General features: G+C 36.1%; 1 protein-coding gene across 6 annotated transcripts in view; it reads right to left on the bottom strand.

Moving 5' to 3' along the window:
* CAMSAP2 (calmodulin regulated spectrin associated protein family member 2) overlaps positions 1 to 26,049 on the bottom strand; it is a 116,532-nt gene that overhangs the window by 38,332 nt on the left and 52,151 nt on the right. For all 6 annotated transcript variants that reach the window (XM_072831345.1, XM_072831346.1, XM_072831347.1 and 3 more), the window contains exons 3-4: positions 10,763 to 10,924; positions 1,196 to 1,279 (exon numbers count right to left, since the gene is read on the bottom strand). In XM_072831345.1, coding sequence (XP_072687446.1) covers positions 1,196 to 1,279; positions 10,763 to 10,924 — 246 coding nt within the window. The remainder of the gene's footprint in view (positions 1 to 1,195; positions 1,280 to 10,762; positions 10,925 to 26,049) is intronic.

The raw sequence follows: 26,049 nt of genomic DNA, 5'->3' as shown, positions 1-26,049 counted from the left end.
CTATGGAAAAAGGCCATGAGTGTTTTAACTTAGGATGATGCCATCTTAGCTCATTCCTGATTAGAACCAGGAACAAAACTGGGGCAAAGGATTCAACTTCCACAGGATGAGAAAGAGAAAAGGAGGGAAACTAATAGGAAAGGAATGGGGGAAGAAGGAAGGGACAGGGAAAGAAGCTGGTGGAAGACAGGGAAATGGAATATGTGATCTGGAGTGATGGGAAAAAAAAGACTTCCATTCTGATGTACCTCTAGGGTAAAAGGACGTCAACAAAGTTGGGATGAAGAATCAAGGATGGATAGTATATTCAGCAGGTAGTCAGTAAGCCAAATGAGGGAAATCACTGTGATCCCAAAATAACATATTTAGGCAAAATATTAGGTGGTCTCCCACAAAAGTTTTCTATTGAAATTGGTAATACACCAAACAGCTTTGCCTTTCCTTTCTTTTTTTCTCTTTCTCTTCTAATAGAGGTATCAATAACCAGGAGCATTAGACCAAAATGAATAGAAAAACTGTATAATAATAAAGAAAATTTAAATTATCCAACTGGAAGATAAGATCTCTGAACACTAATGATTTCTTACACCTTAATTCAAATGCTACACAATATGTTTAAAGAGCTCTCATTATGGTACATATTAAAAGAGATGATATACTATAGTGTAAGAAATATATTTCTGGTCTTATTATATGACAAAAACACAAATTTTCAAAGAGGAAAACTCTAAAAGCCACAATAATTTTTAAAGAATGAATCCATATTAATGTTTCTTCTCCCTTTATAGAATAACCATATGCACGACTTACAATTCCTGGAATATATTTTAAAGGCTGGTCTTATTACAAGTCATTATAAGGCTGATACACTGATAATGTTTTCTTGTTGTTTCATACATTTTACCAAAGGCAAAACCATTATTTTTTGCCAAAAGTACTCCAGAAATTAAGTTCTGATCATCAACAATTTTTCCTAAACCCCTTCATTCAATTAACCTTCATTTTGTACTAATACTCACTTGGCATTTATGACATGCTTCCTAGGGCACAGTTACCACCACCAAAAAAAATAATTTAATGAACACATCTATTAATTAATATATATATTTCCCAAACTACATATATATATATATATATATATATGAACATACACAGTCTATTCATATAGGCACCTTTTTTTCTTTGAAATATATACCTTTTGACCTCCTGGAGCTTCAACTGTGTGGTGTTCTTTCAATTTCTGTTCCTGTTCCATAATGTCTTTCAAATGTTCATTTACCTTAAAATATAAAAATACTAATTTGAATTTATATTCAAAGATGACAATAAAATAACATGCACCTTAAAATGCCTGTGGTCAGATCTCTGATGTCAAATAGCAGTACCACTCAAATGAGAAAATTTCATTTCCCCAACTAGAAACAGATATTTTACAAGTGTTTTATTTGATATCCTAAAATTAATTTATTAAATATTTATTGAACACCTACTATATGTAGGAGCTGGATAGAGTTCTAGAGAAAAAAAGTACTCAATTATATCCAACTTTAATGCTTAGGCAATAAATTTTTTTTAATCAAAATTTTATAATCTCTTTAGGACTAGGAAATGGAACTATTTTCTGTAAAATTAATGTTTTCATTACCAAAGAAAACATCAAGGTTTTTTTTTAATGGCATGAAGCACTTATTTTTAATTTAATTTTATTATTATTTCAATTCCAGTATAGTCAACATACAATGCTATATTAGTTTCAGGTGTACAATATAGTGATTTAACAATTCTGTGTATTGCTTAGTACTCATCAAGATGAGTATACTTTTCATGCCCTTCACCTATTTCATCCATCCCCCCAACCCTTCTCCCCTCTGATAACCATCTGTTTGTTCTCTATAGTTAAGAGGTTTTTTTGTGTCCTTTTATCCTTTCTTTGTTTATTCTGTTTCTTAAATTCCACATGAGTGAAATCATGTGGTATTTGTGTTTCTCTGACTTATTTCCTTTAGCATTATATTCTCTAGATCTATCCATGTTGTTGTAAAGGGCAAGTCTTCCTTCTTTTTTAATGGCTAAATAATATTTCAGTGTGTGTGTGCGTGTGTATATCCACACACTAACAGAAAACACTTTGAACAAGTTCTTAATTTGTGATTTCACAACATGTCCCTGAATCATGAGTGAATTTTAGTGCAGTCATAACGCCACAGCCAAAATAGATGAAAAAATTTCCGTATGAGAACTTTCTAGGGAGAAGGTCTAATTTATCTCCTATTAGATTATTCAAACAGTCCATAGTCCAAAAAGGTTAAGAAACAGTCTGCATAGTACATAAAATATTTCTTAAGAATTAATTTAAACAATTCTGGATTTTGAGTTAATGATTTTAAGGTCACTAAGTAATAATAAATGTTCAAATTGTTTAATTATGGCACTCTGGAAAACACTGATAGCATTATCAACCATCACAACTCTTAACTAAACCCATAATTATCTGAGCTCTTTTGCCTAAAATTCAGTTTAGTGGCTAAAAATGAATGGAGAATTTTAATTTATGATAAATTTAATTAACAATAGTCACTAAGAATCTTCTATTCATGATATTTCTAAGGGGTTAATAAGGGGTTTAATCAACAGCTTTATTTTGTTATGTGAATCTGTGATGCTCTAAAATTTCCTACTTAATCTCTGAGATCATCAATTTGATTGTATAAAAATATTTTTTCTAAGAGACAGTAAAATTAGAAAAGATCTGGGTCTGAATCAAAATCTGCACTTACAAACTATGACCTTAATAATTTCTTGATACCTCTGAGCCTCAGATGCTAGTTTGAATAAAAGCTACTTCATAAAACAGTTTAGGGTATTATGGCTCAAAAATTGTCCCCAGTGATCCCTCTTGGGTGTGGGCAGGACCTAATTTGCTTCTAACCAACAGAACACAACTAAGGTGGTGGGCTATCACATCAGTGATCATATTACATAACATCCTAATTTCCATCTTGCTCGCTGACTCTCTTCTCTTGCTGGCTCTGAGGAAGCAAGCTGCCATGCTGTGAGCTACCCTATGGAGAGGCCCACATGGCACAGAACTGCCAGCCATGCCTCCAGCCCAGAGACAGTAAGAAACTGAGGCCTTCAGTCCAACTGCCTGCACTGAACCCTGCCACAACCACAGGAACTTGGAAGTGGATCCTTCTGTAGTCACACTTTCAGAGAACACTGCAGGCCAGGCCAATGCCTTGACTGCAGCCTTGTCACAGACTTTAAGACAGAGGATGCAGCTAAGCAGTGCCTGGATCTGTGACCCTCAGAAACTGGTAATACTCTTACTGAAATAATAATAAATAAGTAATGAAATAAGTAGCTGAGATAATACAGAGAATAAAGAAGATAATGTGTAAAATATACCAAGTACAGTACATGATACACAACATATACTCCATAGGTAGAAACTTATAGTCATTGCTTATAAATAATACATCCCCCCAAAGCAGTATCAAATAGCTAAATGTCTGTAAGGACTTTCATAAACTCTAATAAAATATTTTAAAAGCTTATGTAATGGTATAAATCATCCCAAAAGCCAAAATTATGATTGTAAGAAAATTTTATATGTTGATAATTCATTAACTTTTATAATAGGGAGAATAAAAGAAAACTGTAAGACATGTTGTAGACATGACAAGACATGGCCATGCTATTAACTTACTTGGGTACTTAAGATAGACAATTGAGATAATTAGCTTAGTGACTCTTAAACCAGTTCCTAAATGCTGGCTACAAAGTTCTACCGTTGAAGTTGAATCATGATATTTTTTGTGCAACTCAAAGATAAAAGTTAAAGGAACGTATCACAGAGCTCATCATTACTTCGAGGTATTTTTTTTTTTAATTTTTATTTATTTATGATAGTCACACAGAGAGAGAGAGAGAGAGAGAGAGAGAGGCAGAGACATAGGCAGAGGGAGAAGCAGGCCCCATGCAGTGGGAGCCTGACGTGGGATTCAATCCCGGGTCTCCAGGATCGAGCCCTGGGCTAAAGGCAGGTGCTAAACCGCTGCGCCACCCAGGGATCCCTACTTCGAGGTATTTTACCACTTGAACCAGTGCTGAGGACTAGTGAACTAGAGAATAATGTAACAAATAATTGTCTTTAGCAATATGAATTAGGTAAAAATAAATTGCTAAAATGAAATACTAAATTTAAAATACCCATTAATTTAAAACTATACACTAGCTTTTTTTTTTTTTTTCCCATTTTAAAATATAAAATAGTAGGGCTCTTGGCAGGCTCAGTTGGTAGAGAACGCGGCTCCTGATCTCAAGGTTTTGAGTTCCAACCCCATGCTGGGTGTGGAGATTACTTTAAAAAAAAATTTTTTTTTAATTAAATACATAACAGTAATGTGTATCCTTGCCCTAATATAAGTCTAAAGTTAGTCAATATTTCACCTTCCTCCTGAACAAAACAAACCTTATTTGAAAGGCTTTAAATCAAATCACCTCCTCTCATCTCCGTATTATTTCAATTAGAATTACAGTTCTGGGCAGCTCAGGTGGCTCAGGGGTTTAGTGCCGCCTTCAGCCCAGGGCCTGATCCTGGAGACCAGGGATCGAGTCCCATGTCGGGCTCCCTGTAGGGAGCCTGCTTCTCCCTCTGCCTGTGTCTCTGCGATGTGCTCTCTTTCTGGGTCTCTCATGAATAAATAAAATCTTTAAAAAAAAAAAAAAAAGAATTACAGTTCCTTCTTATGGGCCTCAAAATTAGATACTATGACTTTTTTATAATACTTATTTAAATTTACTCATATATATACTGATTTTGCTTTTGATCATTGCTTCCTACTTCCTACCTTTCTTCCAGGTTCAATTTCCTTCTTACTGAAGTACCACCTTTTAGTAGTTCTTTCTGCAAGCGTTAAGTGATGAACCGTCTTTCTTTCTTTGAACAACTTTTTGATTTAACCTTTAGTCTTGAATAAAAGGTCTAGAACCCTAGGTTCATTGCTATTTTTCTTCAACACTTTGTAGATTTTGCAACATTATCTTCTGGTTGCAAACACTACTGTTAAAGAAGTCTATTGTAGTGACTGCCATTCTTTTAAGAGACTGTCTTTTATTTTTGGAGTTCTGCAGATTTATTACTATACATATGTTGATGTGGATTTATTTTAATTTATCCTGGTTGGAACTCACTGTGCTTCCTAAATTTGAAAGTTTATATCTTTATTGTAGAAAATTTTGTATCTTGGGGTGGCTGAGTCAGTTTCAGCGTCTCTCCCTTTGGCTTAAGTCATGATCTCAAGGTCCTGGGATGGAGCCCTGCACCTGCTCAGCAGAGTCTCCTTCTCCCTCTGCCCCAATCCCCGCTCATGCGCTCTCTCTCTCTCTCTCTGAAATAAATAAAATTATTTATTTATTTATTTAATTTATTTATTTGAAATAAAATCTTTTTTAAAAAATTTATATCTCTCCAAATATATTCCCTTTCCCTCATTTTTCTCTGATAATCTCTTTTTGGAATCCCAATTAGGCCTATACACCTAACTATGAACCTTGATTTCTTTTTTTTTTAAGATTTATTTATTCATTCATGAAAGACACACACAGAGAGAGAGAGAGAGAGAGAGAGAGAGAGAGGCAGAGACACAGGCAGAGGGAGAAGCAAGCTCCATGCCGGGAGCCCGATGTGGAACTCAATCCCCGGTCTTCAGGATCACGCCCTGGGCCAAAAGCTGGCACTAAACCGCTGAGCCACCCAGGGATCCCCTGAACCTTGATTTCATATATTCCATCTCACTCCTCTGGGCTTCATTCTGGGTAGTTTTCTTTCAGTTAACTAATTTCCCTCTTCAACTACATTGGACAAGAGTTGTATTAGGAGGCTAGGGGTACAATGAAATACAAATCTAAAATGGTCCCTATAATCGTAGAACCAAAAAAAGGGACAAGAGATCAAATTTAAAAATGCTATTAGAAGAACTGTAAATAAATAAAGAAGTGAGAAGAAAAGAATGGGAGTGGGGGGGACCTATTTTAGGAAGGCTGGATTTATCAGAGAGGTAACTTAAGCTGAGACCTAAAAATGAGAAGCCAGCCATGATAAAAACAGAAAAAAACCAAACCAAAACAAAACAAAAACCAGCATTCCAGACAAAGAATAAACAATAAAAGCAAAGGTCTGTGGTGGGGGAAAACTTGGTATGTTTGAGGAACTGAAAAAACAGTATGGCTGAAACATGTTGAACCCAAAGGAGGGATTACAAGATGAAACTGGAAAAAGAGGTAGGGCCAAATAATGTTAGGGTTCACGTGTTCGTAACTTCTATGTGTCTCTGCATGATTTAGTCACTTAGTACAATCTTACCTTCTGTGGTTTTGTTTGTTTTTCAGTTCAAATTCATTTTCAGCCAATAATGCTAACTAATTTAGCCATACTATTCCTATTTTTCTATGATAGGTTTTTTATACCTTTATGGGCTATTATCCAGAAAAAATGGCAACCAGGTTAGGGTGAACCAAAATAATAGCCAAAAGGAGCAAAAACATACTAAATCTGAGAGGCAAGAGTGAAGTCATAATGAGAGAATAAATAATGAAGCTCGTATTGGTAGACTGGAGCAAGAAAAAATACACCAGGAGGTTCAGTGGTTTCAACCTCTATGTAAAAACTGAACAGGGTGGATATGGCTGCATAAAGGTGCCAAACAATCCCAGTTAAGTGACTTACTTATCCTTCTAAGAGATTCCCAAAGTTCTAACATGCCTAGCTTAATTCTGTAGCTTTATCTAACTTTTTGATTTCTTAAACAGCATCTCTCTGCCAAACACTGTGCTAGTCCAGGCACCAATAAAAAAAAAAAAAAAAAAAAAAGGCACTGTACCTGTCTTCACATAGATTATTCTAGTTTAAACAATTAAGTAAATTAATTAAGAACTCTCATAAGTGCTATGATGTAAAGCAATGGAGTGTTATAGCAGAAAATAATATTTGACAGGTATTTATCTGTTAGGATTTCAGATAAGGTTGTAAGGAAAAAGTGCTAGCTAAACTGGGAAATGATGGAATGGAACCCATGCAAAAATCTGGGAGATGAGCTGCCCAGGAACAAGAGACATCATGATCAGAGGCCCAGGGGTGAGGCATACAGCTGGAACGAAGTGAGAAAGGAGACCAGTGGCCATGGGCCAAGGACGGAGTACACAGGGTCAGACTGGATGGTATTCTGTAGGCCATGGTACATTCTGCATTTTAAGTGTAAACTGAAGCCCCTATGAGTTTTTTTTTTTAAGCATATGACCATTTTATTTTATTTTTTAAAATATTTTATTTATTTATTCATAGAGACAGAGAGAGACAGACAGACACACAGACAGACAGACAGACAGACTCCACGCAGGGAGCCCAACATGGGACTTGATCCCGGGTCCCCAGGATCACACCCCAGGCTGTAGGCGGCGCTAAACCACTGCACCACCGGGGCTACCCGCCCCTATGAGTTTTAACAAAGGAGTGACACGATTCAAGTTACATTGTAGAGAGATACTCTGAGAGTTCTGGTTCTGGTAATAGTGGAATAGCATATATTATACTAAGCTTCCCAGAACCACAATTATAAACTGGACAAAGTATAAAAAGCAATTGTTGAAGGTAGTGGAGAGCAACCAAAAGCAGGCAGAAATGAGAAAGGACATGACCTCTGAAAGAAAGGAACATGTTGAGTGAAATTTATGTTTCTATGGTTTTCTCCTAGATCCACATAACACATAGTGGCTAGAACTCAAGCAGAAAACTAGTTTTGTTGGATTGAGGACCTGAGGGAGAAATCTAGGCTGTCAGAATGGCTAGATTTTGAGGAAAAATTATCCTGGGAATGAAGGAATCACTATGAGGGAGACCCCAGCTCCATGTATAAATGACCCTCAAATCCTTGGCTGAGCCCTGAAGTATGCATGTGTAGGAAAGACTTCACAGTGTGCAGAGGGGAGTCAGGTACTAGGAGGCTGAAGAAGTGCCTGCTGCAGAGGAGATGCTGTGGCACTTGAGTCCTACCAAGGTAAGCACTTTCTTTGGGTTCCCCACTGAAACTTTAGAAGGGTCACACATGATTTACAAGTAAAGACTGAATTTAAGACGAGTATAGAGAAGGATTCACTGGATTTGTCAAGATAGAAGCCATCTTCCAAACCAACTCATGAGCAAACTCAGGATAGGAATGGGGATGGGAGAAGGAAAAGAAAAGGCTAGTGAATGAGTAAACAACTCTGGAGAGGTTCTGTCTATGGAGGAATGGGGTTGTATCTGGGTAGGGAAGTTTCATTTATCAGGAAGAGAAACACTAGAGTAAATCTATATTCTTGTGAGAATGATCCAACAGGGAGGGAGAACTGAATGATGCAGGAGAGTGAGGGAATAACAGCATGGTCCACACACCAGTAGCATCACCTGAAGCTTCTTAGAAATGCAGACTCTCCACCCAGAACCCAGACCCACTGAGTCAGACCCTGCATTTTAACAAGTTCCCAGATGACTCTAATGCACATGAAAGCTTGATAAGAACCAAAGCAGAGGATCGATGACCATAACAAAGGAAGAAAGAGTTCTAGAGCTATAAGTAATAAGAAACTGCCCTTTGACAGGAAGGGGAAGGGTACTTTCTCCACTTTAACAGCAGGAAAGAAAGAAAGACAAGGAGTACTGATGCAGAAAGGTTTACAGATTTGGTAGCAAGAAGAGAAAAATCCCACCTAATGGCTCCCCATCTCTGGTCTCAAAAAAGGATGAGGCAAGGTCCTCAACTGACAGTAACAGGGAATGGGTTATGGAAAGTCTGAGGATTAGAGAAGAGAGAATGAAATCATCTCGAAATATGAGAAAGTGAACTTCTTAGGGACACACTTCTTGGCCTGGCAGTAAGCACTGAGTGTCCACTTGAAGTTTGTGCTTATAAATTTAAAGTGAAACTAGCTTCTTTGTGTAGATTTTTCCAGCAATATTTATTTACATAGGCGCACCGTAGAGAGAAGGTGGGTAACTGAACTCAACCAGGGTTTTATCAGATAAGTCACAAGGATGGAAAAGGAGGCAGCATGACTGACAGTACTTGCAAGAATGTAGTTCAAAAAGGAAAAATGTCAACTGAGATTCTAAGAATGAACAGGCTCAATGGTTTAGAATTCATGATGAGGCTGAACACTGTTAATAGCAGGGGGTATTAGAGTAAGTGATGGAATGATTTAACAATGAGATGCTTGCAATAGGAATATGAAGGTTACATCCTGATGATGAATAGGCCTAGGATGTGACCAGAATTCTCCATAGCTGAGGAGGAGTGAAAAAAAAAAAAATCACTAAAGATGAAGAAATAAAGGAACTCCAAGGGGAGAGTATTAATTGGGCCTCCTACACTGATAATGATGATAAAGTTTTTATGTTTATAGCTTCTTGTGATGCAATCATTCAAGGGAAGGACACTCGAAGATATAACTGTTAAATCTGCTCAGGTTTTATGGGTAAGGTTTCACTGTCTCTGAAGTAATAGTTGCAAATGAATGCACATCAAGAGGAATTAATTACTCAATCTGGCAAGGGGAGTGATTTATTGACAATTTAAGCATCTTCAGGGCACAAGTATAACTAATCATAGTTCCATAAAGATTTCTAAGAGGAAATCTACAATTGATACAATCTTATGCAACTTAGTCGAGCAAACATAAGAATCATATAATAGGAAAAAATCACTTCCTTCTTGGATTAAAAAAATATTTACCCAACACTCACAGTATATAATACCCTACTCTGAGTGCTGGGAATTTTATAATTATCTAATATGAACTAAATCATTATTAAGTGTAATTATAGATATTGCTGAATATACAGAAATTTATTTTCATCATTTTAAAAGAATTTTTTAGTCAAAAGGTAATGAGAAAATTTAAGCAACTTAAACAAATTTAGCTTTCATTTTGATTTAAAACAAAAACAGTAATGCAGTATACCTTAGTCTGTTCAGGCTGCTGTAACAGAAATAATCATAGAATAAGTGGGTTATAAATAAATTTCTTTTGTTTTTAATTTAAATTCAATTTAGTCAACATATAATGTATTATTAGTTTCAGGGGTAGAATTTAGTGATTCATCCATTGCATATAACACCAGTGCTCATCACATCACGTGCCATCACCCAATTACCCCATCCCCCCCACCTACCTCCCCTCCAGCGACCCTGTTTATTTCCTGGAATTAAGAGTGTATTATGGTTTGCCTCTCTGTTTTCTTTTTATTTTCCTTCCCTTCCACTATGTTCATCAGTTTTGTTTCTTAAATTCCACATATGAGTGAAACCATACAGTATTTGTCTTTCTCTGGCTGACCTATTTTGCTTATTAGCAAAACATCCTCTAGTTCCATCCAGAAATTTATTTCTCATACTTCTGGATGCAGGGAATTCTAAGATCAAGGGACCAGCAGATTTGGTGTCTGGTGAGGGCCTGCTTCCTGGACATCTTCTTGGTGGACATCACATGGTTAAAAGAACAAGAGAGCTTGCTGGGCCCTCTTTTATGCAGGCATTAATCCCATTATAACCTAGTCACCTCCCAAAGGCTTTACTTCCTAATATTATCACAATGGGGATTAAGATTTCAACATAAGAATTTTGGGCAGAGAAAACTGCAATCTATAGCCGACTGGCAATGCATAATTGAGGATTTCACTTTTTCTGGTTGAGACTTATTTTTACTAAAGTGAGTATATTCCTACCTTATTAATCCAGTACATGACAGCATCCTCAATATCATAGGGCAGATCCGTAGCTTGAAAAAAAGCTGAATACTGTTGAGCACACGCAATTACTTTCTCTATACTGACCATTTCTACGGTATAAGCCATCATTAGGGTATCTATCATGGCCAAATGAGCACTCTGCAAATATAAAACAAGAACACACAGTTTAAAAATTACACTTAGAAACTGCTGTTTATATATTTTAAAATATTAATAATTTCTAGCAAACATAACAGAACTAAATAAAGATTACAGAAGACAAGCCTCAAAAAGAAAGCACAATTGAGAGATGGGCTAACTGAACCAAATTATCATTGAAATAATTATTGAGGATCTTTAAGACACTCAGAAAATGTTCCTTTTCCTGTTTTTCCTATTTTTAATAATGCTGTAATCATTTACTCGGCAATACAATTTAAAAACTTCAAAATGCTGTGCCTGGCATGCCCGTCATTAATGGTACTAGTCAATTTCTGATCTTTGACTATGCTCTTCTCAGGCTTCACATCCACATAGTAGAAGTTTATATTTTCCTCTTCTAAAATGTCTCTCAAATCTACCCTCTCCCTTATTCTGGTTGCCACAGTTCCAGTACAGACCATCAACATTTCTCACACTTGAAGGAGGCAGAGAACTCTCTGATTCTCCTGGTGCCAGCTTCCTCCTCATCCTATTCACCTGGCAGCCCAGGACTTCCAATCTTTCCTTTGCCTTTTTTGTTCATTGGTGTTGTACATATTCACTTGTTTTTAAGTACGAAAGTGTTGCTATACGTTGATTCTTGAAAGTTCCAAACGTTATAAAGCACATAAAGGTAGAAATAACCTCTCTCCTAGTCCTCCTCTCCTAGCAATGTGTACAGTCTGCTATGCATTCTTACAAAAAAATTTAGTGCACACTAAGTAGGTAAACATTTACATTGTTTCTTATTCTCTGACATTACACACAATGCTACAACATCATATATCTCTAGGAATAATTCTTTGGCTCTACTGGGCCCAAGAGCAACTATATTTTAAGTTTTCATACATAACCATTAATCTGTTCCCAAGAAAGTTTCTGGCAACCCTCATCTCCCACCAAGAACATATCACTGTGCCTGTTTCCTCACATTTTTTCCCAGCATTTGATACCATTCACTTTTTATCATATGTATCAGTCTGAAGGGTTACAAAAAACTCCTCTCTTGTCTGACTTTGCATTTCTCTCAATAATGAAGATGAGCGTCTTTTTACATGTTAAACAACGAATGTATTTTTTCCTTGGAAAACTGCCTACTTGTATCTTTTTGCCTATTTTTCTCTTTGGGATGTTCATCTTTCATTATTTCTTGATTTGTGAGAGCTCTTTATATATTAGGAATATTAAGAATATGTTATCCTGATAGCAAATACATTTTCCTAGTCTGCCTTTGGATTTTCAACTTTGTTTAGAGTATAGTTAGCTACAGGGAAGCTCTAAATATATTCTTGGTAAAATCTGTCCATCTCAATGTTCTCCTTTATGGCTTCAGAATTTACCCATGTTTACAAAAGGCTTCCCCACCCCAAGAATATGGAAATAATGTCCTCTATTTTTTATTACCTTAAATCTATCTAAAATTTGTTTTTGAAGACATTAAAAGTAGGGATTAGTCATTTTTCCAAATCAGAAATTTCATCATATCATTCTCTCATGAAGTCTACCTCATTTACTTTATAAAAGTCTAAAGTTCTTTAGTAGAGTTCTTTAACAGTTGGTCCCTACCTATAAGTCTAGCCTTATAACTCACCATTTCCTTCTCCTAATCTACACTCCTTTCAAAATAGCCACAGAAAACTGCTATTCCACAAATCTGTCACCAAATTTCAGGTTTCCATGCCCTTGCTATTGTCATCTTCCTTACAATATAGTCTAAGTCCTGACATTGGCCTGATTGTTACCTTCATTCTAAAGGTTTTTTTCTAATTCACTTTCCAATCAAAATGACTCATTTTTCCTACAGAATGAGTACAAGCTTCTACAAGATAAGAGTTTGTACTTGCATTAAATTCTGACTTATGGGGCAGCCCAGGTGGCTCAGTGGTTTAGCACCGCCTTCGGCCTAGGGTGTGATCCTGGAGACCTGGGATGGAGTACCATGTCAGGCTCCCTGCATGGAGCCTGCTTTCTCCCTCTCCCTCTGCCTGTGTCTATGCCCCCCTCTCTCTGTCTCTCATGAATAAAGAAATAAATATTTTAAAAAATAAAAATAAAAATAAATTCTGACTTATGTGAAATAGGGCATGGGCACTGGTATATTTAAGAAGCACCACAGAAGCCAGGGTTGAGAACTACTGACTTATCTCACCGTAGTACAGTCACCTGTATACAACACTAATTCCCTACTGAGACAATAAGATTTTTGAGGGCAAGGACATGATCTTAGTTATCTTCATATTTCCTATACCTAATGTAGTACCTGGCAACTAACAAGAGCTGAAAAAAAGGAAAGAAGCGGGATGTCTGGGTAAAGAGTTGGTTAAACATCCAACTTTTGATTTTGGCTCAGATCATGATCTCAGGGTCATGAGACTGGAGCCTGCTTAAGATTCTCTCTCTGGGGGATCCCTGGGTGGCGCAGCGGTTTGGCACCTGCCTTTGGCCCAGGGCGCGATCCTGGAGACCCGGGATCGAATCCCACGTCGGGCTCCCGGGGCATGGAGCCTGCTTCTCCCTCTGCCTGTGTCTCTGCCTCTCTCTCTCTCTCTGTGTGACTATCATAAATAATAAATAAAAATTAAAAAAAAAAAAGATTCTCTCTCTGGGAACCTGGGTGACTCAGTGGTTGAGTGCCTTTGGCTTGGGTTGTGATCCTTGGGTCCTGGGATTGAGTCCCATGTCAGGCTCCTGTGTGGAGCCGGCTTCTCCCTCTCCCTTTGTCTCTGCCCCTCTCTCTGTGTTTCTCATGAATAAACAAATAAAATCTTTTTAAAAAAGATTCTTTCCCTCTCCCTGCTCTCACACACTCTCTTTCTCAAAATAATAATTAAAAATAAAAATAAAAATAAAAATAAAGAAGGAAAGAATCCTATCTGTGGGTCACCATAGAGAATGAAGAGCTAACTTTACACTGGAGCTGAAGAAAGCAGGTTTTGACAAGGAGGTGATGGAATAGCCTATCAAAAACTTAGCACTATTTATAGAAAGGCAGATACTTTATCTTAATAATGGCAACCATAAAACCAATGGTGACTCTTACTTAAGTCTAACTTATGTACCAGATACTATGCTCTTTTCATTTCAGATCTTTTCTGAAATAAGGCTGGAGACAATATACACTTTCTAGAACTCTCACTACTCTCTAAAGGAATTATCATTTACATTTTATATGTGAGGAAGCTGAAGTTCACACAGTTAAATAGTTTGTCCAAACCTAATGTGCTCTTTCTACTGTTATCATGCAGTTGGCAGAAATCAAGTCATTTAGTTAGGCAAGAAATGTTTTAGAAATGATAAACATCATATGCAAGAAAAAAAATAAACATCAATAGTTATTACAAATTCAGGTATCTTCATATTCTACTTTACCAGAGAAGTCTTTTCCAGACTGCTATTGCCCAGAAAGCCGAGGTATTCCTTCAGACTCAAAATGACGCACTGTACCAATTCTAGCATTTCCTTTCACTCAACTCATTTATCTGTATGTGTCCTCCTACTAAACTCTGACCCAAGAAAGCAGAGATCCTGACTTTTTTATCTTTGTCCCTCACACAATGTTTTAAGGAAGAAAGTTCTTAAAAATTAGCATTTAAGAGAATTAAAAATTTTAGCAGAACTCTTTTGAACAAAAATGTGGGAAAACATTTCAAGAGCCATAAAACCATTCCTGTACTCTATCAAGATTCTCTGCTTCTCCCTCTGCCTATGTCTCTGCCTCTCTCTCTCTCTATCATAAATTAAAAAATTTAAAAAAAAATCTAAAAAAAAAAAGGGATCCCTGGGTGGCGCAGTGGTTTGGCGCCTGCCTTTGGCCCAGGGCGCGATCCTGAAGACCCGGGATCGAATCCCACGTCGGGCTCCTGGTGCATGGAGCCTGCTTCTCCCTCTGCCTATGTCTCTGCCTCTCTCTCTCTCTCTCTCTCTGTGACTATCATAAATTAAAAAATTAAATAAAAAAAAACATAAAGATTCTTTCTCTTGGCAATTTACTCCACAGGTATAATTTGGGAGGAAAAAAACAACTATGTGAACGAAAGTGATCATTAAAATTATATATATATACACATATATATATAAAACAAAAAGAAAGGAAACAATGTTACAACCATAATGAGAAATTTATAGTATCTTAAACTATTTAATAATAGGAGAAAATATGCACAATACAATATTGAGTGAAAAAAAACAATAGATATAATAATATTCAAGATATACACACACACTGATATAATGCATACATCTATGGATATACATCCATGTATGGATATACACAGGTAGCATATATAATACAGGAAGGAAAAAGCTGCGAAAAAAAACTTAGAGTACCCTGTTATGGTATACAAGAAAATGCACATAAAATCTACAGTTTACTTCAAAAATTAGGATAGTAAACATTAAGTATAATTACTAACATATTTTCAAAGCAAAAACATGTTCTCATTTCACAGATTACTTAACTTCTATAAAATCAAAAACAAATTTTTAAAAACTCCACTCTTGTCCTTAGTTATTTTTATATGTTCAGCCACTTTTAAGCTAAAAACTTTCAAAATAAATAAGTAAACTAAAAACTTTCAAAGCTTAGTATGATTTTTTTACCCTTTAACTTTACAATATGAGATAAACTAAAAATTATGCAAACAGAAAGGAGAGGAAAAGCTGCATATAAAAAACTTAATACATCATGCAAATAAAAAAGTATATACATAACGAATCTAGAGAAGATCAACAGTAAAAAAAATAAACTCTAGGCCACATCAGTATAATGTATATCTCTAAGTAAAATATAGATATGTAATTTCTTACCTAACGCATTAAGACCAGAATAATAATGATGACAGCTAAGAGTCCTATGTGCCATGTGATGTTTTGAAGACGCAATGTGTTCAGCATTTGTATAAAACTCATTTCATACGACAACCTTGTGGGAGGGATTATTATTATACTTATTTTACAGATGAGAAAATTGTGCCTGTTCAAGGTTACTCAGCAAGGAGGTAGTGATGCAGGGATTCAAACCCAGAAGTCTGGCTCTCGAGCCCCCATCTAACAGCAATATTGCAGACTCATCCCAATGCTCCCGTCCTTGAGTCTGTGAAAGGCAGCAGGGGGGCAACAGTGGCAGAAGCAACATTTGTGCATCGAGGCCGCCAGGTGGCAGAGCAGAACGGGCCGTCTACGAGCAGCAGCAGAAAGACTGCTTACAGAATAAAAAGCAGCTCCAATGAAAAAGGAAAGGATACAGAATCCCAATGAATTTACTTAACAGAGCTTAAAGTATTATACAAAGGCCAATATTAGGTTCTATATCTGTGTTACAAAAGTTATATTTTTGTTACTGCCAATCAGTGGAGTCTACACAAAATAAGTTACATTTATGTATTAGAAATGAAAGTTAAAGCTATTAGAGTGTTTAGCCTCATAAATTAAGATAAAAGTTCTAGTATTGTATGTCTAGTGTATGTATTTTATTATTCTTGTATCAGATTTAGACACAAAACTTAAGAAATTCTTAAAAAGAACCTAGGTCTTGGCCTACTGTGGTATATAGTAGCTATAGTACCTACCATGTCCAAGCAGTCCTAGAGGGATAGAAGAGGGAACCAAGACTTAACAAATTAATCATGAAGATTTTGAATTATTCTGCTAAAATGATATGTACAGCATATATACATCAGACTGTGGTTTGTCAAAGTTAATTCCAATTCAGAAAATTATACTTTACAGATTATTTTTAAAACAGGTTTATTGTAAGTTTCGTTTCTCTTTAGTTTACATGGAGATAAAGTAAAATAGCACTTAAAACCCTACTGAAATACCACTACACACTCATTAAGACTATAATTAAAAAGTTACATAATAACAACTGTTGGCAAGAATGTGGAGAAATCAGAACCCTTATACCCTGGCTAGTGAAAATGTAAAATGATGCAGCTGCTGTGTAAAAGAGCTTGGCAGTAAACAAAGTGAAACAAAGAGTTATCTTTGGTCCTATAATTGTACTTTTAGGTAGACCTATCCAAAAGAAATTAAACCATATGGGGGCACCTGGGAGGCTCAGGTTGTGATCCCGAGGTCCTGGGATTGAATCCCACGTCGGGCTCGCCGCAGGGAGCCTGCTTCCCCCTCTGCCTGTGTGTCTGCCTTTCCCTCTGTGTCTCTCAAGAATAAAAATAAGGGATGCCTGGGTGGCTCCGTGGTTGAGCGTCTGCCTTTGGCTCAGAGTATGATCCCGGAATACAGGATCGAGTCCCGCATCAGGCTCCCTGTGGGGATCCTGCTTCTCCCTCTGCCTGTGTCTCTGCCTCTCTCTGTGTCTTTCGTGAATGAATAAATAAATCTTAAAAAAAAAAAAAAAAGAATAAATAAAATCTTTAAAGTAAAATAAAACCAAATGTCCACACAAAATCTGTTCATAAATATCCATAATAGCCAAAAAGGCAGAAACCTGAATGTCCATCAACTGATGAATGTATAAACAAAATACATATATTCCTTCCATAAAATGGAATACAATTCAACAATAAAATAGTGATATACACAACACAGATGAAACCTTGAAAACAACATGCTAAGTAAAAGATGCCAATCACACACACACAAAAATACGTATTATTCCATTTATATGAAAAGTCCAGGGCAGTTCGGGTGGCTCAGCAGTTTAGCGCTGCCTTCAGCCCAGGGCCTGATCCTGGAGACCCAGTCCCACGTCAGGCTCTCCGCATGGAGCCTGCTTCTCCCTCTGCCTGTGTCTCTGCCTCTCTCTCTCTCCTCTCTGTGTATTCTCATGAATAAATAAATAAAATCTTAAAAAAAAAAAGTCCAGAATGGGCAATATATAGAAATAGAGAGTAGATTAGTAGTTGCTTAGGGTTGGGGGCAGGAGATGGGGAGATAAGATGGTGATAGTAAAGGTGTAGGGTCTCTTTTCAGTGTGATAAAAATTTTCTAAAATTGTGGAGATGCTTGCACAATTCTGAATATACTAAAAACTATTATGTTGTACACTTCAAATGGGTGAAATTATTTGGTATGTCAATTATATGCAAGCTGTTACCAAAAAACATCAGATTAATTTGTGATGCTCATCTCCCACTTTTCCAGTATAATACCTTATATATTACCATTTATGACTCTAGTAAGCCTTACCCATATGTTTCCAAAGTATCTTTATAAATACTTCAAGGTGAAGGGTGGTTTATTTTTCTAGATAAAAGGTTATTTTAGTATTTTAAGAAATGCCTAAGAAAGATCATAAATGACCTTTAAAAATAAACTATATATCTTTTATCTAAATTAGCTGGAGTGATAAGAAACTGAAAATAAAAATCTGTGAAAGGAAAAGAGAATTTAGCATATTTACGTATTTTCCTCTTTTATCATCAATGTGTAATTTCCTGCTTAAAGGTATGTAGAATAAAAACTTAAGGAAATAATCAAATGTTAATTATTTTTAATAAATAAAATAAAATAAAATAAAATAAAATAAAATAAAATAAACCCCACTGTCTAGAAAAATAAATCACCCTTCACCTTGAAATAGCTAGAATCTTAAGAGAGAGATTTCTATAGTTGGTATGAAAATAGAAATTTTCCAGAAAAAATATAGACAATTCTAATCATAATGTCTGTCCTCTGGGATAAGGAAATCTTACTTATTAGCACATTAAAAATCCAGCCTATCAAGTGAGTTGACACAAGCGACAAAAAGCACTGGCCTTAGAAACAAAGGAATATACACGACCAACAAAGATTTTAGTTGTAGCCTCCAGCAGAATGACAGTATTGCTGTTCATGACCTACTCAACCTGTATTAAACATAGGACCAAAGAGTGACACTGTTGCTCTGCTATTATCAGATAGAATGGTGAAAATGGCAGCACTGGCAAGGGAAGTGATGGCCACAGGATTTAAGATTACTGAATGGCCCCTCAGATTCAATATTATTTCTGCCAAGATTTAACAAATATAACACAAATATACAAATATAACACAAATATAACTCTTTAATCTCTTTCTGTAGGGGTAGCATGGGCATCTGATTTATCTTCTGTCATTTACATTTGGTGAATTTGATAATCACACTACCCATTGGAGAACTGTTTTCAAGATAATTTTAAATCAAACTGACACTAAGTTTTATTACAAAAGGAATATATACAAAAACTAGTACAGCTCAAATGTCTATTAAAAGCCCCTGACCAATGAAAGATACGTCTCCTTAGCAGTTCCATCAACTACATCTGGAACATGTCTAACCTTTAATGACAAGTGTATTTAAATGAGGCTCTACGGGGTAGACATATACAAAAACAGCATACCAGTAGCCAAATACATATGGTAAACAAAGAAAATAGTTCACCGCAGTGGTTCCAAATCTGGCTGTTTATCAAATCACAAATTACCTAGCGCCAAACCTTAGAGGTGGTGATTCTTTAGATTCCCAGAGAGAGGCCAAAGAATAGCATCCTCACAGGAATCTTGACTCCAATAGTCTCCACAGCCACAAGAAATTAAACCTCTAAGTGCATCTCTAATCACACCATTTCACAAGGAAAAGCCTTCTGTGACTACCCAGGGCCTTCCCACAAAATAAGTCCCAAATTATTTGATTAATTAAGTTCTTCATGATCTTAAAATAATCACTCTTGTCGGGTCACATCTACTACTTCTATTTATACCCTATGGTCTAGTAGTGTAAATGAAGAGTAAGGACTCAACTGCACCACCTACTATGTGGTTTTGGGCAAAGTCCTCAATTTCTTTGTGCTTCAATATTTAGGGCTGGGGTGAAACACTCAAAAGCTATGCCACTTTGTAACCAGGAGGTAACCTAGACTGTCCAAGCAGACTACTCAACCTGGCAGAAGTTGCTACAGCAACATTGAAAAATGCACAAAAAACAATTGTGAAAATGCTGCCTGCACTGTAACTACAGCATGGCTGGAGGATGCGGAGATACTGCTGATGGAGGGAGATCTCTGCCTGTAGAGCCATATTAAGGTGGGCACCGGAGGCAATGCAACTGTCCCTAGCCAAGAGCTGCATTAGGATGAGGATGTACCTCTCTGGGAACAACTCCTTGGGGGAGGTGCTTATTTTAATATTCAAATATGGAAAAACCCTATGGCTTCAGTTTTGAATTACAGGTAATCAGTAAGAACTTGTGATTATACATGTATAATTTCCCTAGCCCTAACGTGAAGAAAGGGCCTAGAAGCAACAGCTACTAAAGTAATAATAAATAACATATCTTGGTATCTAAAGAACATTTCCCCCATAAATATAAAACCAAAGCTTCTTAGAAAATGTCTTAATCCAAGTCAGAGATAGAAAAAGTACAAAATGAACCTGGAATATAACAGTTGTGTCAGAAAGAAAGAAGTATTCAAAGAATGATGGGGAGATGTCAAAAGGTGATAGAAGCCAGCTTACGTGGGACTCCCTCTGGCCAAATATAGGCCCACTTGAATATAAAAAAAAAAAATTAATGACAATAATGAGTTATAATACAAGGAGTTAAAGAGAATCCATGAGTCTATGGTGATAATCATTAAGGGGGAAAGAAAGAGCTTCTCTTTACAGAGCAATGCCAAATAAGAAATGTAAAAGGAATGACAGTATTTTAAAAGTCACCATATTCCAACCACCAATGCTATAATTAATTCAGCAGAGATCAACAGATGCTGAAACCACTAGGTGGAACATTACTGGGAAACAATATGCAATCAACATCAAAGTATCACTCCGCACAATACTTCCTCATTACAAAGGAAGATATGGTCAAACTTAGTATCACCAAAAATGGGACCAATTGACATGAATGATATGCCTCCTGATGAGACTCAATGGAAAGTATACAATATCAATAATATTGATTCTCACAGGATTCCAGGTACCCATGACCACCTATGTAAGTCATTCTTGCCAAAAATTTTAATCTGAATCTAATTAGGAGGAATTGACCAGAAAAGAGGGGGCTAGGGTATACTCTACAAAGTAACTTGTTTGCATTCTTCAGAAATGTCAATGTCATGAAATAATAATAAAATAAGGTAGGAAGAGAAAACTGTTCTAGACTTAAAGAGAACAAAAACACATGACTAGCAAAAAGTAATAAATGATCTTTGAATGGTTCCTGGTTTGAGAAAGGAAGAAAAAAAGCCTTTAAAGAACATTTTAGGCACGATAACTGCAGAAATATAAATACGTACTACATGTTAGATAATATTTTGTAACAACATTTAATTTCTTGGTGTGATGACAGACTTTAGTTTTGTAGAAAACTGTTCTAATTTTCATAAGATTCTGAAATGACTGTGTGTGAGTGTGCGTGTGTGTGCCAGAAGACAAGAGACTGAGAAAGAGAGGGAGCAAGGGAGGAAAAAGGAGGAGAAAAGATAAAAGCAAATATAGCAGAGTATTACTGTAAAATATTTTTAAACTTTTTTTTTTTAAGATTTTATGTATTTATTCATGAGAGATACAGAGAGAGATAGGCAGAGACACAGGCAGAGACAACACAGGCAGAGGGAGAAGCAGGCTCCATGCAGGGAGCCAGACGTGGAACTCGATCCCGAGACTCCAGTCTCCAGGGCTGAAGGCGGCGCTGAGCCACTGAGCCATCCAGGCTGCCCAAATACTTTTGAACTTTTTAACAAACGAAAAGTTTAGAATAATTTGGAAACAAAGCTCATATTCATTTTCCACACAAATTGGTAAGAACATTTTATACACACACCCTTATATATGCTATACTTAACTCACCTAAGGTCTAAAGATGAATTTACAGATCTTGTATTGATACTATTACCCTAAAAAAATTATGTTTATAGAGCAAGCTCTGTCTGCATGATGGCTGGCTAAAACTGGAGCTGCTAATATATCCATGGAGTAAGTTGTTTCTGGGGGCACCTGGGTGGCTCAGCAGTTGGTCTGCCTTTGGCTCAGGGCATGATCCTGGCGTCCTGGAATCAAGTCCCACATCGGGCTCCCTGCATGGAGCCTACTTTTCCCTCTGCCTGTGTCTCTACCTCTCTGAGTGTCTCTCATGAATAAATAAATAAAATCTTTAAAAAAAAATAAGTTGTTTCTGTTTACCTTCTGATTCCTATGTTTTTGGTGGCTTTCTTCCCAAGCCATACCTCATAAGGAATGTACTTCAAATGTTTATTTGTTCAGTAAAGAAGTCATTAGATGGGTATGGGAAAATACACAACCTTAATGTAGTTCTATTAAGCAATACTTGACAGTCCTGTTGCTACAATCAGATATAGCAGCTGAGAAAGTTTCAATAAACCAAAAAGAAAAAAAAATGAAAAAAAAAAAAAAAGAAATGAAAATCAAGAGAAAAACCTTTAAGAATGAAATGCCCTCAACTGGGTTTCAAAGCAAATATAGGCCACTTCACTGATACCATAAATATGAAAAACAGGATGTTTTAGGTCAGTTTTTAGGCACCAGTAACATCCAAATGAAGCAGTTTTCTCTGCAGCAACCCTTCCAAAAATTTAACAAATCTCAGGATCAAGTGAAAATCAGTTGTACCCCTTTTAGTTATTATTTTGCTTTATTATATACAAGTAATCATTTTTTGGTGAAGAGACTTCTAAGATTTACTCTCTTGGCAACTTTGAAATGTACAATAGTTTTTTTTACTATAGTTGACATATAATATTAAGTTAGTATAATGTTAGCTGTAAGTCTGTCATATACAGCCTTTATTATGTTGATGTATGTTCCTTCTATGCCCACTTTGTTAAGATTATCATCTTAATGTTAATTTTGTCAAATGCTTTTTCTGCATCTATGGAGATAATCATGATTTTTACCTTTCATTTTGTCAATGTGATGTATCACCTTGGTTGATTTGCATATATTGAACCATCCTTGCTTCCCTTGGAATATATCCCACCTGGTCATGGTGAATGATCCTTTTAATGTATTTTTGAATTCAGTCTGCTGATATTTTGTTGAGGATTTTAGCATCCATGTTCAATCAAGGAAACTGGTCTGTAATTCTTTTTAGTGGGGTCTCTGTGTGGCTTTGGTATTACAGTAATGCTGGCCTCACAGAATTTGGAAGCATTTCTTTCACTTCCATTTTTTTGGAATAGTTTGAGAAGAATGGGTATTAACTCTTCTTTAAATGTTTGACAGAATTCAGTCTCATCTTGATCTTTTGTTTGTTATAAGTAACCATTTTTTATATAATACATAGTTAAATATATTATTTTGAATAATTTATATACTGATATTCAACTTTCAAAAATCCTAGGAATAAAAGTTGGGCAATAAAAAACAATCATAATTACTAAAATTTACTGATCTCTTATTATACGTCAAGTACTACATTAGATGCTTCACAGGCACTATTCTATTTAATTCTCACAATCACAGAAGGTGTACAATATTTTCATTCCTTACTACCAAAATAAGAAAGTGTAGCTTAGAGTTTCAGAACTAGTCCAACAGCCAACTGTTGGCAAACCCCAGTCTGTCCTACTCTAGTGACAAAATATTCAAACACTACAATTCGAAAAAAAATAAAAAATAAAAAAAAAAACACTACAATTCGGTTTCAGTGACAGTGAAGCATTCACCAAAGACACTGAATCCATTTCTGCTCCGAACTGTAGCATTCCCTTTTTTAAAAAAAGATTTTATTTAAAGAGAGAGAACAAGCAGGGGGGTCAGGGGGCGTGTGGCAGAGGGAAAGGGAGAAGCAGACTCCCTGCTGAGCAGGGAGCCAGATGCGGGGCTCCATCCCAGGACCCTGAGATCATGACCTGAGCTGAAGGCAGACACTTAACCACCCAGGTGCCCTGTGAGATAACCATAGGTTCACATGCAACTGTAAGAAACAACAGAGATTCCATGTACCCTTTACCCAGTTTCCCCCAATGGTGACATCTTGTAAATCCATAGCACAGTATCTCAGTCAGGATACTGGCACTGATAAAATGAAACTATAGAACCTTCCATTACTAGGATCTTTACCCGCTGCCCTTTGCTAGCCACATATATTTCTGTCCTGCCCTTCCCTCTTCTTAAACCCTGGCAACCACTAATCTTTTCTCCATTTTTATAATTTTGCTATTTAAAGTATGTTACAGAAATGAAATCATACAGTATGAAACTTCTGGGGTGGCTTTTAAACTCCGCATAACTCTATGGAGATTCAGGTAAGTTGCTGCATGTAGTAATGGTTTTGTTCATTTTTTTTTTTTTTTTTACTGCTGAGTAGTACTCCAATAAACCTCTTAAAACACTGATTCAAGATTATAATAATCATTTTTATAAATGTAAATACATCAGCTTGACCTACACATTAAACATGCAACACAAACTATCTCACTTATACTTGTAGAAAACTGCTAAATATATTAAATTGAAGTACTAAATTATTTAATATAATGGGTGGCTAATTTTCCCAATTTAATTTACCTTTCCTAAAATGTTTAAAATTCTAACCAAATTAAAGTTTTCACTCTTAAAAATAAGAATCCAGGTTAAAAAAAAAAAAAGAATCCAGGTTATATGGCACAGTTAAAATAAACAGCAGGATGCCTGGCTGGCTCAATTGCTAGAATGTGCAACTCTTGATCTCCACTAATTCAACTTGATCTCAAATTAACAAAGAAGTGGTAAGATGAGGCAGCCTACTCAGGGATACTTCTACACAGTCTTTACTCATCAGTGGTCAGTATTACAGTGCTTATTTATTATGCACACGTACATATGCATGCATGTATGTACACACAGAAAAATACCAAACCATTAGTCTAAAAAGGTTTCACAAGTACTTGCCCGACAATGAATAAAATTCAAATCTTCTTTTCTGTGCTTTTGCATGGAATCATCAGTTAACTATTCCTTTTACCCATGAGAAAATTTTAAGCTATTTTCTATGCATTTCTTTAGGTTTTAGATGAAACATCACAGTACCCAGAATGTTCAACCTGACCACTAATCCGTACCTCTAACTAGATTAGGATTAGGTGCCTCTCTGATAGGTTCTGAAGCACTTAACTGTAGCAGTTACCAGGAAGTAACTGCCGAGTTTCTTGTCTGCCTCTCCTTCTAGACTCCAAGCATCCTAAAAGTGAGGAATGTGCCCCCATAATGTTGCTCTATATTCAATACACATTAGTGATCAATAGACAAATTTGCTGAATGAATGAGTTTGCATGAAACACATATTATGGTAATGACTGGAAGACCTAGAAACTAGTCTTCTATGACACTATACTTACTCAATGTCAACAGAATTATCTGATGTGCTTTTCCATGGTACCCATTTTGATGGAGAGGCTATTAATAGTTATTTTTAAATAAGCACTTTAAGATATAATGCTATGCTTTTAAACATAATTACTATTATAAAAAGAGAGTAAACCATCACTCTACCTAAATCCTCTAGAACCAAGTAAGTCATTTTTCTAACATTCATTTACAATGTAGGCTGGCACTTTTAAGAATTTTAGAGGATTTAGATAAATGGCTTTAGTCATCTTGCTGAAAGTATTCTTCCAAACTATAACCACAGGTAGCTAAAATAGCTCAGTTCAACATTTATTTGTAATAATATGTGATATGGTTAATTCCATCTACTTTCACTTCATCTTCACTGCTTCTATGCTAGTACCATCTCTTGCTCAGATTTCTGTAACAGCCTTGTTAGTCTTCACATTCTTTCTATATTCTCTTCAGAGCAACATGAGTGATCTTTTAAAACACAAATCAGATCATATCACCTCCACATTTTAAAGAACTCTTCAATGACTTCCCAGTGCACACAGAATAAACATCTCATCACAATTCATTAGATGCAACACAACTGATCTCTGACTGCTTCTCAGATCTCATTTATTAGAGCCATGCTGTTTTTTCAGACAAGCCTATTCTGGTCTAGGAATTCTGCATTTGCTGGCTCTTCTGATTACATGGCTCTGCCCTCTCACCTTTGCATGCCTAATTTGTTTTGTTTCTTTTTTCTTCCAATTCGAGGCAAAATATCATCTCCTCAGAGAGATCTTCCCTAAACATTCTGCCTGCATTCCAAATTATTCTTTATCAAATCC

Source organism: Canis lupus, chromosome 6, assembly GCF_048164855.1.
Source record: "Canis lupus baileyi chromosome 6, mCanLup2.hap1, whole genome shotgun sequence".
In the NCBI taxonomy this organism is placed as follows: Eukaryota; Metazoa; Chordata; class Mammalia; order Carnivora; family Canidae; genus Canis; species Canis lupus.
This window is presented reverse-complemented; position numbering and strand designations above follow the sequence as displayed.